Source organism: Pituophis catenifer, unplaced genomic scaffold, assembly GCF_029215685.1.
Source record: "Pituophis catenifer annectens isolate HBS135680 unplaced genomic scaffold, rPitCat1.0.hap2 SCAF_2, whole genome shotgun sequence".
Lineage (NCBI taxonomy): Eukaryota > Metazoa > Chordata > Lepidosauria > Squamata > Colubridae > Pituophis > Pituophis catenifer.
Window position 1 is genome coordinate 34517042 of NW_027256882.1, and position 13670 is coordinate 34530711.

At 43.6% G+C, this 13670-nt stretch overlaps 1 protein-coding gene across 1 annotated transcript in view; it reads left to right on the top strand.

Moving 5' to 3' along the window:
• LOC139312103 (complement factor B-like) overlaps window positions 1-13461 on the top strand; it is a 40658-nt gene extending 27197 nt beyond the window's left edge. The window contains exons 13-19 of the mRNA XM_070936631.1: window positions 999-1110; window positions 2772-2916; window positions 4279-4358; window positions 6199-6317; window positions 9126-9258; window positions 12465-12514; window positions 13219-13461. Of these exons, the coding sequence (XP_070792732.1) occupies window positions 999-1110; window positions 2772-2916; window positions 4279-4358; window positions 6199-6317; window positions 9126-9258; window positions 12465-12514; window positions 13219-13395 (816 nt within the window). The 3' untranslated portion in view covers window positions 13396-13461. The remainder of the gene's footprint in view (window positions 1-998; window positions 1111-2771; window positions 2917-4278; window positions 4359-6198; window positions 6318-9125; window positions 9259-12464; window positions 12515-13218) is intronic.
• Window positions 13462-13670: the final 209 nt, after the last annotated feature.

Below are 13670 nucleotides of genomic sequence, written 5' to 3' on the forward strand. Positions count from 1 at the left end.
CACAAAAAGCATTTTTAACCAAAATCCAGCCAATCCAGTAAAGATAACCAGAAAACGTGACCAGAGAAAACATCAAAAGAGAAATCTGTATTCCAACCTCAGAATGTGACAAGTTTTCAAAGACAATTTCATTTTTGGGTGGACACCGAAAATGAAATATTCCATACTTCCAATAAAGGAGAATATTTATGGCTCAGGGTTGAAATGAGGGGTCCTTGATGCTCTCTGAGCTTGCTAGTTTTTCTTGCAGACATCTCATTACCTTAACCAGGTAGCATTGATGATATTACCTAGTTAGGATAATTAAACACCTGCAAGGAAACAACCAAGCTCAGAGAGCACCAAGGACCCCTTATTCCATATTTCAAATGCAGAATTTTGCACAAGACTGCATAGCAACGAAATGTCTGGCAGAATGCACTTTGTTCATGCTTCCCCAGTGCAAGATAATATTGTGGCATGCCTAAGGAGGAGCCCTTTCATAAAAATGCCATCAAGATAGCAACGTTTTCCCGGATCTGGTTTGCTTTCCTTAACTGTCTTTGTTGCTTTCTGTGATCGTTGGGTTGGTTCTAAGGTCCAGCTCTGTGTTTCTCAAATTTGGCAACTTGAAGACGAGTGGACTTCAATTCCCAGAATTCTCCATCCAGCCATGCTGGCTGGGGAATTCTGGGAGTTGAAGTCCACACATCTTCAAATTGCTGAAGTTGAGAAGCACTGGTTTGAGGTAAAATTGTTCCATGATCCAGGAGTGATATTCACTTACCTTCGCTACCGGTTCGCAAATGTGAGCACACAGGTCCGCAGGGCCCACTTCCGCGCATGGGCAGGGCCTTTGACGCAGAGCATCAAAAACGTGGATAAATGGGATGTGATTACGTCCGGGCGAGTGGGCAGAGCCTCCCCAGCCACCGCTACCGATTCACCCGAACCGGATAGAACCAACTGAATATCACCACTGCCATGATCCCAGGATGATTTCCATGTCTAACTTTTAGGAACCGCGGCAAGAAATCTGCAAGGGAGTCGTTGTCTCTGACCGGGACATCTTGACAGCAGCGCACTGCTTGGCCGGAATTAATGGGATCGAAGATATCAGCGTCGTCCTTGGTAAGCCAAATTCTCGCGAGGGCATGGAGAGAGAAAGAAGAAGAGGTAGATTTCTAACTGGTGAAAGAAGACTCAACTGCTTTATTCTTGTGCCATTAACAGTAGGTCGTGAATGATGGTTTAACACAGGGGTCCACAACCCTCAGTCTGTGGCCCTGTACCGGGCTGTGGCCCGTTGGGAACTGGGCCACACAAGCTGTGGGCAAGCACATAAGCGTGCAAGTCTGCATTTGTGCAAGCAGTGTTCATGCATGCTAAACCATCCCGTCCACCGTCAATACTCTTTCTGCTCCCCAGAGCCAGAAAGTTTGGGGACCACTAGTTTAACATTTCCGTGGTTCCATTATTATAATAGTGTTGGAAGAAATGTCCATCTGGGTTCAGTTCCAAGTGGGGAAGAAACACACTGGAAACATGGAGGCTGCTTGGAAAGATGGTTTTTAATGGTGGATAGGATCACGTGGTTTTGAGGTCCTGGGGGAGAAAAGGGAAGAGATGCTGAGAGTGCCCCCATTTTATGCCCTCTCTGGGCTTTTGAATTTGAGCTTGTATTCTGATTGGTTGTCAGACTCCCATGGGGTCATGCAGAGGTGACTTTTTAGATTGTCTGTGTTCCAGGCTTGGTTGAGCCTTGCTGGGTGATGATGTAATGAAGGGGATTTGGGCAATTCCTATTATGGCTCTGCCTGAATGTGGTAGATCTTTGTTATGTAGAGTAGACTGGCCCAGACCTTAATGGCCCATTGACAAAGGTGTGAGGGAGCTGAGTTTCTGCCTCCCTTTTAGGGGAAATATTCTGCCCTTTTAATATTTCCAAAAAATCTCATTTTCCTAGGAGAGGGGTAGGTGCTAACTTCCTACAATATTTATTTATTTACAAATATTTATATGCCGCCCTTCTCCCAAAGGACTCAGGGCGGCGAACACAAGTTAAAAAACATACAATAATAAAGGAAAATCCAAATTAAAAACCAATTAAAACAGGGACAAATAAATAATAAAACCCAAGAATCAGAATCAGCCCATTTGTTGAAAGAGCCAAGTCTTTAGGCCTCGACGGAAGGAGCGGAGATCAGGGGCCGTCCGGAGCTTGGTGGGTAACTCATTCCAGAGGGCAGGAGCGCCCACAGAGAATGCTGTACCCCTGGACATTGCCAGCTGACATTGTCTGGTTGACAGTACCCTGAGGAGGGCATCCCTGTGTGAGCGGACAGGATGGTGGGAGGTGGGCAGGAGATGGTCCTGCAAATACCCCGGACCTAAACCATGTAGGGCTTTATAGGTAAGTACCAGCATTTTGAAGCGGATCCGGAGGACCACTGGTAACCAGTGCAGCTCGCGTAGGAGAGGTGTTACGTGGGAGTAACGGGGAGCTCCCGTAACAACCCGCGCGGTTGGTCTCCATCATCTGCGAAGGTTTCCAGGAAGTTCGCATTGTCTCTCTCCAGCGGTGGGTTTTTTCCGGTTCGCCCCAGTTCGGGCCAACCAGTAGTGGTGGCGGTGGGAGGCTCCGCCCATCCACCGAGATGTCATCATGGACGCTCTGCGCATGCGCAGAAGCGCAGCGTGCGAGCAAAGCGAGCACACACACCACTTGCTCCCAGTTCCGAACCTGTAGCGAAGGTAAGTGGAACCCATTACTGTCTCTCCCTCTTCTTTAGGAACCACCGACTTTGCAGTAGCTGAAATCCGACGCCACCCAGAATACAATAGTCAGAAAGTGAAAAATAAGGGCACTCCAGAGTTCTACGATTATGACGTTGCTCTGGTCAAACTCAAAGAAAAGCACCTTCCATCTTTTGCAAGGTGAGCTGAAAGAAGAATGAGGGTTGGAGGATACTGTAAAAATTTATTTTTTATCGTTATCCGATGATGTCTCTTTGATTCGGGAATTAAAAAACTGTTCAGGTGGGAGGGCTGACAAACAGCACGTCTGTGTTCCATCAGGCATGAGGTAGGGAATAAAAAGGGTGAGAATATGGTTAATAGTCTAGAACAGTGATAGCTAACCTTTTTCTTGTTGTGTGCTGAAAGCGGGGGGGCGGGTGGCAGAACTGGTTCGGTGACGTCATATCGTCACCGCTACCGGTTCGGCGGAACCGGGCGGAACCGGGAGGAACCCACCACTGAAACACACATCCTTTTTTACTGTATATGAGCCTTGATAGTACAAGGGTTTAGTGCACCCTGTTATTAACACAGCTGCCTGCAATTTCTGCTGGTTCGAATCTCTCCAAGGCTCAAGGTTGACTCAGCCTTCCATCCTTTCTAAGGTAGGTGAAATGATGACCCAGTTTGTGGGGGCAATAAGCTGACTTTGTATAAAATATACAAAAGAATGAAGGCTATTGCTTAACGCATTGTAAGCCGCCCTGAGTCTCCGGAGAAGGGCGGCATATAAATCAAATTAAATAAAAAAAAGAAAAATTGTTATGAAAAAATAATGGTTTTAATTAAAACTAATACACTTGGCCATTGCAGGTAGTTCTCAACTTATGACCGCAACTGAGCTCAAAAGTTCTGTTGCTAAGTGAGACAATTGTTAAGTGGAGTTTTGTCCCATTTTACGACTTTTCTGGCTAGAGTTGTTAAATGAATCACTGCAGCTGTGAGTCACGTGGTTGTTAAGTGAATCAGGCTTCCCCATTGACCTTGCTCATCAGAAGGTCGCAAAAAGGGGATCACGTGACATCCCCATCCCACCCCGGGACATAGCAACCGTCGTAACTATGAGTCAGTTGCCGAGCATCTGAATTTTGATCACATGGCCATGGGGAAGCTGCGAAGGCCATCACTGCAAAAAAACAGTCATAAGTCACATTTTTCAGTGCCATTGTACCTCTGAATAGTCACTAAATGAACTGTTGTAAGTCGAGGACTACCTATATTTCTGTCAGTAAGGTGGTACACAGCAGTTAGAATGGTCTAAGCTAAGGTTAACGCATCTGTCCTTGCTCTCTTTAACTTCTTGGCAGTCTTCAGTATAGATAGTCCTCAACATACAACCTTTCGTTTAGTGACCGCTCAAAGTTAACAACGGCACTGGAAAAAAAGTGACTTGAAGTGAAAGATTTTTTTTTTATTGTTTTGTGCGTATCCCTAATGATATGATGTGGATGAGAGATATTGCAATGATCCCTGTCCTTTCTCATAACCCACTTCCAACAGGCCAGTCTGCCTACCATGCACATTAGAAACCACTCGGATTCTGAGAAAGCCACATCCACAGACCACATGCAAGGATCACGGTAAGAGAAACCTAAGTGTTCAATTCTCAGTAGTCACAACAAACATTTTTAGCATTCCTACCTTTCCCCCCCTACCTTCCTTGTGTTTTTCCCATGAGGCTCCGCCTTTTTGTTGGGGGAAGGATCAACATTTAGTTGCAACGTTGGCTGTGACAAGAATTGATCAATCAGTTTTTTTGCTTGAACCTAAAAATCATGGACTGAGAGGGTGGGTCTGGCCCAAAATCTTTCATGCCTAAGGCGGAACTAGAACTCATAATCTCCTGGCCAATCACCAGGAGATTGTGAGTTCTAGTTCCACCTTAGGCATGAAAGACATTTGGGTGGGCCAATCACCAGGAGATTGTAAGTTCTAGTTCTGCCTTAGGCATGAAAGACATCTGGGTAACTTTGGGGATTGGCCTAAAGTCAGCCAGATGTCTTTCATGCCTGAGGCAGAACTAGAACTCACAATCTCCTGGTGATTGGCCCACCCAAATGTCTTTCATGCCTAAGGTGGAACTAGAACTCACAATCTCCTGGCAATTGTCCCAAAGTCACCCAGATTTCTTTCATACTTAAGGTGGAACTAGAATTCATAATCGCCTGGTGATTGGCCCACCCAGATGTCTTTCATGCCTAAGGTGGAACTAGAACTCACAATCTCCTGGTGATTGGCCCACCCAAATGTCTTTCATGCCTAAGGTGGAACTAGAATTCACAATCTCCTGGCAATTGGCCCAAAGTCAGCCAGATGTCTTTCATGCCAGAGGCAGAACTAGAACTCACAATCTCCTGGCGATTATCCCAAAGTCACCCAGATGTCTTTCATACTTAAAGTGGAACTAGAATTCATAATCTCCTGGTGATTGGTCCACCCAGATGTCTTTCATGCCTAAGGTGGAAGTAGACCTCACAATCTCCTGCCGATTGGCCCAAAGTCATCCAGCCAAATTTCATGCCTGTTGCCTGAAGTAGGACTACAATTCACGCTCTCCTGGTTTCTAGCCTGGTGTTAGACCAAACTGGCTCTCTATTAGCATCCCTAATTATTAATTCAATGCACGCCTGATTTAATGGACCAGTAGAAAGAAAAAGGTGTCCATTAAAACCAGAGGTCTTTTTAAATTGAGTTGAAGTCCACGCATCTGAAAGTTGCCAAGGTTGAGAAACATTTGAATGGCAACTCAAATCCATCTACGTTGGACTTGTACCATATTTAACAGAATTACAGAGTTGGAAGGGTGCGTGCCAAAAGTGCCAAAAGTGGGGGTCACATGGGGGGGTCGCGCACATGCGTGCCCACACCCATAATTTAATGCACGCACGACCCCCTGTGGTCCCCCCACTTTTGGCACACAAAGGCCCGGTAAGCCAGTAGGCCCATTTTTCGTCCTCCCCAGGCTTCAGAAGCTTTTTTGGAGCCTGGGGAGGGCGAAAACAGCCTTCCACTGGTTAATTGTCCTCACCGTTAGGAAGTTTCTCCTCAATTCCAGGTTGCTGGCATTCCATATTTGGCCATTGAATTCCACATTGGTCTATTTATTTATTTTTTATTTATTTATTTATTATCAAATTTATAGACCGCCCTTCTCCTGAAGGACTCAGGGCGGTGTACAGCCAAAGTAAAAAACATAGATACAAACATTAAAAGCAATTTAAAAAGATATATATAAATTTGGCCCCAAAGTTAAAAAACAATAACAAAACATATTAAAAACATTTAAAAAGCATTAAGCCATTAAGCTATTGAAAACCTAGTTCTCCTCCTCCATCCCTTCCTTATAGATTAACCCTTCACTAATACTCACCATCCTACTTTACGTTTTTTTTATTTCTTCTTATTTATTATTTTTCCTAGAGGAAGAACTCCTGTATGATGGAAATATTCCTTCTCTTTTCATCACCCCCTGTGAAAACAGCAGTGGCCAGAAATCTGGATTGCTCCAGAGAAATGTGTGGATCAAGAATGGAGAAAAGGTGTGTTAGGAATAAGACTGTTACCCAACTTGTTGGGTTGGCAATATATAAACCATCAATGAATGTTTGCAGTGTATTGCAATTGTATTGTATAGCTTTAAGACTGCTGTATGGCATCATAATGTGTCCTGATTGGTTAGCTTTGTTGCCAATGTCCTTAAGAGGGAGCTAGAAAATGGCTTGCTCTCTTTGTTGCTCTCTGATAACTCTATCTGACTTACTGTATTACTGTTTGCAACTCCAGAAGAACTGTTTACTGTGTATGATTACTACGACTGGTATGAAGACTTTGTTTTTTGGACTGTGCTTTATTTTTCCTGAATGTAAACTGTAACACAACTCAGTGTATCTGTGTGGTGACTGTGCTTATTCATAACTACTCTCCTTTTTTTTTCAATTTTAAAAACAAACTTTATTGAGTTTAAAAATTTTAAAAGACAAAAATATACATTTTTTTCTCAGTCATACAATTACATATACAATACACAACCCCACAAACAAACTAAATATATGTAATTGTATGTACATAGGTATATAAACAGTGATTTATTTCTTCTTCTATCTACCTGACGGTGCTTATTTGTTACATTTGATTTTTTCCTAAATTTACTCTTTACCCCTTTTTCTTTTGATTTATCCACTTATACCATCTATTCCATACTTCAAAATATTTTGAGTCTTCCTTATCTTTTAATTTTAAAGTTAATTTATCCATTTCTGCACATGCGTAAATTTTTTGAATTGTCTCCTGGTCTGTTGGCAAGCGATCTGTTTTCCACAATTGTGCTAGTGCCAGTCTTGCTGCCATAATTATGTGTAATGTTAAGTATTTTATGTGCTGTCTAATGTTCCTTTTAATCATGCCTAATAAGAAGATTTCTGGCTCTAATTCAATTTCTTGGTCTGTTATTTCTTATTCATAACTACTCTCAACTGCTTTCATGTGCACACCCTTGCTACTCAAGGGTTATTCCTTAGCAAGGTGCTAACAGGGGACTTACTTTGAGTAAAGGCAACTTACATCATTAGCAGTTCAGCAACAGTAATGGGTTTGCTATCATATATAGGTAGTCCTCCACTTACAAACATTTGTTTAACCACCATTCAAAGTTACGACAGCACTGTGAAAAAAGTGACTTAAGACCAATCCTCGCACTTAAAACCACCACAGAGTCCCTTGATCATGTGATCAAAATTTGAGCCCTTGGCAGCTGACATGTATTTATGATGGTTGCAGCACGCCAGGGCCACAGGATCACCATTTCTGTCACCTTCCTGGCTTTTTTCTGAACAATTAAAATCAATGGGGAAATCCAGATTCACTTAACAACCGCACAATTTGTTTAACGACCATGGCAAAATAGGTTGTAAAATCAGGCATGACTCAATGTCATCACCAAAGGATGTTCCAGCCCCGATTATGGTCGTAAGTCGAGGACTACCTACATTGCGACGTCCTGGAATCTAGAATAGAATAGAATAGAATAGAATAGAATAGAATAGAATAGAATAGAATTCTTTATTGGCCAAGTGTACAGGAGCCGGAGTGGCGTAGGAGGCTAATGCCTCCTAAGGCAGCATTTAACATCCAGCTGCCTGCAATTACTGCGAGTTCAATTCTCCCCAGGCTCAAGGTCGACTCAGCCTTCCATCCTTTCTAAGGTGGGTAAATTGAGGACCCAGTTTGTGGGGGCAATAAGCTGACTTTGTATAAATATACAAAAGTATGAAGGCTATTGCTTAACGCATTGTAAGCCGCCCTGAGTCTCCGGAGAAGGGCGGCATATAAATCAAATTAAAAAAAAAGTGTGATTGGGCACACAAGGAATTTGTCTATGGTGCATAGGCTCTCAGTATACATAAAAGATACATTCGTCAAGAATCATAAGGTACAACACTTAATGATAGCCATAGGGTACAAATAAGCAATCAAATCATACTAGGAAACAGAACAATATAAATCGTAAAAATACAAGCAACATGATTATAGTCATAAGTGGGAGGAGATAGGTAATAGGAAGGATGAGAAGAATAATAGTAATACAGTCTTAGTAAATAGCTTGACAGTGTTGAGGGAATTATTTGTTTAGCAGAGTGATGGCGTTCGGAAAAAAACTGTTCTTGTGTCTAGTTGTTCTGGTGTGCAGTGCTCTATAGCATCGTTTTGAGGGTAGGAGTTGAAACAATTTATGTCCAGGATGTGAGGGATCTGTAAATATTTTCACAGCCCTCTTTTTGACTCGTGCAGTATACAGGTCCTCAATGGAAGGCAGGTTGGTAGCCATTGTTTTTTCTGCAGTTCTAATTATCCTCTGAAGTCTGTGTCTGTCTTGTTGGGTTGCAGAGCCAAACCAGACAATTATAGAGGTGCAGATGACAGACTCAATAATTCCTCTGTAGAACTGGATCAGCAGCTCCTTGGGCGGTTTGAGCTTCTTGAGTTGGCGCAGAAAGAACATTCTTTGTTGTGCTTTTTTGATGATGTTTTTGATGTTAGGTGTCCATTTTAGGTCTTGAGATATGATAGAAACTAGAAATTTGAAGGTCTCTACTGTTGACACTGTGTTGTCTAGTATTATGAGAGGTGGAAGTACGGGAGGGTTAGGGTTAGGGTTACATGTAACAACAAACCTATTTCCAGAACCATCCTTCCCCAGCTTGCCTCCCTCAAGATGTGTTGCCATTACAACTATCAGAGTTTCTTAAGAACCATCATGGCTCAGGTTCTGAAGATGCCTGGGTTCGACAGATTCAGGACCTTCTGGATGTTTCCGGTGTTTAAATCCGCGTCTCCATTTCTCTCCTCAGAAAATGGCCTGCAACATGGATGCTGAAAAAGCCAAACAATACAAGAACGTTGCAAATATCTCAGAGGTGATGAACGAACACTTCCTTTGCACAGGAGGCACTGATCCACGAGAGGACCCCAACGTTTGTTCACGTAAGGAGAATTGGCCCTAAATCTTATTCCTTCTCTTTAGATCTAGGAAGTATAGGAACTTCCAAAGCAGCAAGTGATCTGGCCCAGCGTTAACCCCATTAGGGTCTCCTGCTTGAGTAGTGGGTTGGACTAGATGACCTACCAGGTCCTTCCAACTCTGTTATTCTCTTTCTAATTCCTTCTATGTATACATTGAAAATTAGGGGACTGGAGGCTAAAACATTATTTATTTGTTTGTTTGTTTGTTCGTTTGTTTATTTATTTATTATTTATTTATTTATTTATTCATTCATTCATTCATTCATTCATTCATTCATTCAATTTGTATGCTGCCCCTCTCTGAAGACTCAGGGCGGCTCACAATGCATTTAAAATCATTATAAAAAACATTTAAAAATTAAAAACATTAAAACTCATATGAACATATGAAGAACGGTTGCAGGAAGTGGGTATGTTTAGTTTAATGAAAAGAAGGACTGGGGGGAGACATGATTGCAGTGTTCCAATATCTCAGGGGTTGCCACAAAGAAGAAGGAGTCAAACTATTCTCCAAAGCACCTGAGGGCAGGACAAGAAGCAATGGGTGGAAACTAATCAAGAAGCAACTTAGAACTAAGGAGAAATTTCCTGACAGTTAGAACAATTAACCAGTGGAACAACTTGCCTCCAGAAGTTGTGAATGCTCCAACACTGGAAGTTTTTAAGAAGAGATTGGACAACCATTTATTTATTTATTATTATTTTATTTATTAAATTTTTATACCGCCCCCTCTCCCGAAGGACTTTGTCTGAAGTGGTGTAGGGTTTCCTGCCTAAGCAGGGGGTTGGACTAGAAGACCTCCAAGGTCCCTTCCAACTCTGTTGTTCTAAATGGATAAGTGACTACTTAAGGCTGTGAGTTAGACTGGGGAGAAAAATTTTGGTGCCCTGAAAGAAAGACAAACAAGCTACTTCCATATTTTTATCAAGAAAAGAACATTGATGTCTCTCCAGTGTATGATTGCCCAAACTGGAGCTGACGGTTGATTTACACAGAATTAAAATGAAATTGAAGGATTAAACCGAATTGAAAAATAGATTCTGCATGTCAGTTTGACGGCAATACTTCCGAGATGTTTCTGGGACTACTGGACTCAAGATTTCTCCAATGAGCTGTGCACCTCTTTTCTGAAATTCTTGTGCTCACGGATAATTTAGAATTTGCAAGGTAGATACTGAAGCACGAGAACATTCAGAAGAGAAGCCAGGACTGAAATAAACAAGATCAAGTTTATTAAAAATTGTCCGCATTAATTAATTTGGACACCAGGAGTCCTCCTTCTATCTGCTATAGTAAGCCCAAATGGCAGGGATAATCTTCTGTATTTGACTCACAAAGGGATTGCTTTCGTTGGGCATGTAATAGCCCTCCAATCTTTGTCTCCTCCTCCTCCACTTTGGAGATGCTTAGTTTAGGGATCAGCAAGGGAAAGTTACTCTAATGGGAATTAAGCATCTATGTCAAGCCCTGGGGAAAGATTCAGGAGATTCAGACAGTTCAAATGAGTATAAAGATTTATTGCATGATTAAGCTCTCTACATGAATCTGACCAACTAACCGTTAAGGGAAATGAGCGGGAGATAAAGAGAGGCATTCAGGGTGAGATGGACTTAGATCTCTTGCGGGAACGCAGGGACTCGTGATTTATGATGTGTTTGACCCCTCCCTTGAGTTTAGCCTGATCATCTCCTGCATCCTGGCAGGCATTGAGCAGCTAGCTGCCAAGGAAAAAAGAGGGATATAATTATCTAATTAAAGTTAGAAGAAAAATTGTTATCCTGCAGCTTGCAAGAATAAATAGGAGAGCTAGCTTACTTAAGCAGTTTCTCTTCCAGGAGGTAATTTTAAAAATGCAGGTCAATCGCAGGACGGTAGCGCATGGCAGAGGAATGTTCTACAAGACATGTTGCCTTCATATGAACCTAGGTAAAGGTAAAGGTTCCCCTCGCACATATGTGCTAGTCGTTCCCGACTCTAGGGGGCGGTGCTCATCTCCGTTTCAAAGCCGAAGAGCCAGCGCTGTCCGAAGATGTCTCCGTGGTCATGTGGCCGGCATGACTAAACGCCAAAGGTGCACGGAACGCTGTTACCTTCCCACCAAAGGTGGTCCCTATTTTTCTACTTGCATTTTTTACGTGCTTTCGAACTGCTAGGTTGGCAGAAACTGGGACAAGTAACCGGAGCTCATCCTGTTACACGGCACTAGGGCTTCGAACCGCTGAACTGCCAACCTTTCGATCGACAAGCTCAGCATCTTAGCCACTGAGCCACCGTGTCCCTGTTCATATGAACATAGAGCGTAGAATAATAGCTTTGGAAGGGACCTTGGAGGCCTTCTAATCCAACCCCCTGCCTGTGGCAAGAAATCCTAAATACCAGTGATAGCTAACCTTTTTGCCATCGCGTGCCAAAAGCAGAGGGAGTGCGGGGGGGGGGTCGAGCGCACGTGTGCCCATACCCATAATTCAATGTGCCCCACCCTTCCACGCAGATGCACACGCTCCTTCCCGCTCCCCCCGCTTTTGGCATGCGACCGCAAAAAGGTTACTGGTGGGCCAAGAAAGCCCATTTTTCACCCTCCGCAGGCTCCAGAGGCTTTCTTGGAGCCTGGGGAGGACGAAAACAGCCTCCCCTACCACCCCCGGAGGCCAGAAATGGCCCGTTTCTCAACTTCCGATAGCCCCGGGAGGCCCAAAAATCAGCTGGCTGGCGTGCCCATGCACGCTGGAGCTGAGCTAGAGCAACGCTCGTGTGCCCACAGATATGGCTCCACGTGCCACCTGTGGCACGCGTGCCATAGGTTTGCCATCACGGCTATATACCATTCCTGACTTTTTTGGGCTTGATGGGATGGATAAAGGTGATCATAGAAAGAATAACAGTACAGAATAATAGATATATGACAAGCGGGAAACCTCACAGAGTTTTGAAACCCAGCTTTCTACTCACTCGAGTTGTGGGGGTGGGGGGGGGGGAAGGAATCAGCGAAGGAACATTTAACAATTCCATCCCTCTTCATTCATTACTTCATAAAATGAGAAACTTTTTTTGCTGGTGCCTGAAATGTTTGGGGAAACCCGCTTCTAGTACACCGTTCAGGCTGAGAGCTTGGCTGTGCCTAGCCAGCTAACTCCTTGGCTAAGCTCCTTTCTTCTCTTGGTTGCAGATGATTCTGGTGGGCCTCTCCTCATTCAGAGAAGGCTACGTTACGTCCAGGTGAGTGGTTACTTGAGCCAAACCCGGCCTCTTCTTCTCAGCCAAACAGACCAACATTCCAACCTTCAAATATAAATGGTTTCCGAAAACCATTTGTTAAGGAGGTAGACACATACTACAGCGTTACTGAACAACGGGCAGCCATATTGGTGGATGAAGCAAAATTTATCTCTTACTTAGCTATGCTTTCTTCTCATTGGAGCAGTGTTTTTCAAACTTGGCAACTTCAAAACGCGTGGACTTCAGTTCCCAGAATTCCCTAACCAGTGCTCCAAGATTTCTAGGCATTGGAGTTTACACCAAGGCCAGGGGTGAAATTCAGCAGGTTCTGACAGATTCTGGAGAACCGGTAGCGGAAAGTTTGAGTAGTTCAGAGAACCGGCAAATACCACCTCTGGCCGGCCCCAGAGTGGGGTAGGAATGGAGATTTTGCAATATCCTTCCCCCAGGAGTGGGGAGGGAATGGGGAATTTGCAGTATCCTTCCCCTGGAGTGGGTTGGGAATGGAGATTTTGCAGCATCCTTGCCCTGCCACGCCCACCAAGCCACACCACGCCCACCAAGCCACGCCCACAGAACCGGTAGTAAAAAAAATTGGATTTCACCACTGACCAAGACATTGCCAAGTTTGGAAAAACACTGCACTGGAGTCTGTCGAGCTTTACAACCACAGTTCTTTCTCCATCTTGTCTCTCCTTCTGCAGTTGGGTGTGATCAGCTGGAGTGTGGTTGACACTTGCAAAGGCAGTGGGTCATTATTGTGCGACTTGGAGCCCATCAAGCAGAAGTCTCTTCCCCACGCTAGAGATTTCCACATCAACATCTTCAAAATTCTACCTTGGCTCAAAGAGCAATTGGGGACAGAGGTGGAGTTCTTGTAAATTCGCTTTTCTCTTTGCTTTGTTTTGAATAAATGGATCACGTATTTCCGCATCCTTAAAACTGAATGCAATATTAATGATTGTGTATTAAATATCAGGCGGGGAGAGAGGTGCACATGGGTGAGTTGTGTTGGCCCCAATTGTGTACATATTAAGCCAGAAACCTGGTTAAATAATATGTGCTCCAACCTTTATTGGTGAAGCATAAGGAATCCAACCTAGTGCCATCTTGTTACACTTGGATGACAACTCTCAAAATGTCTAGCCATCATGAT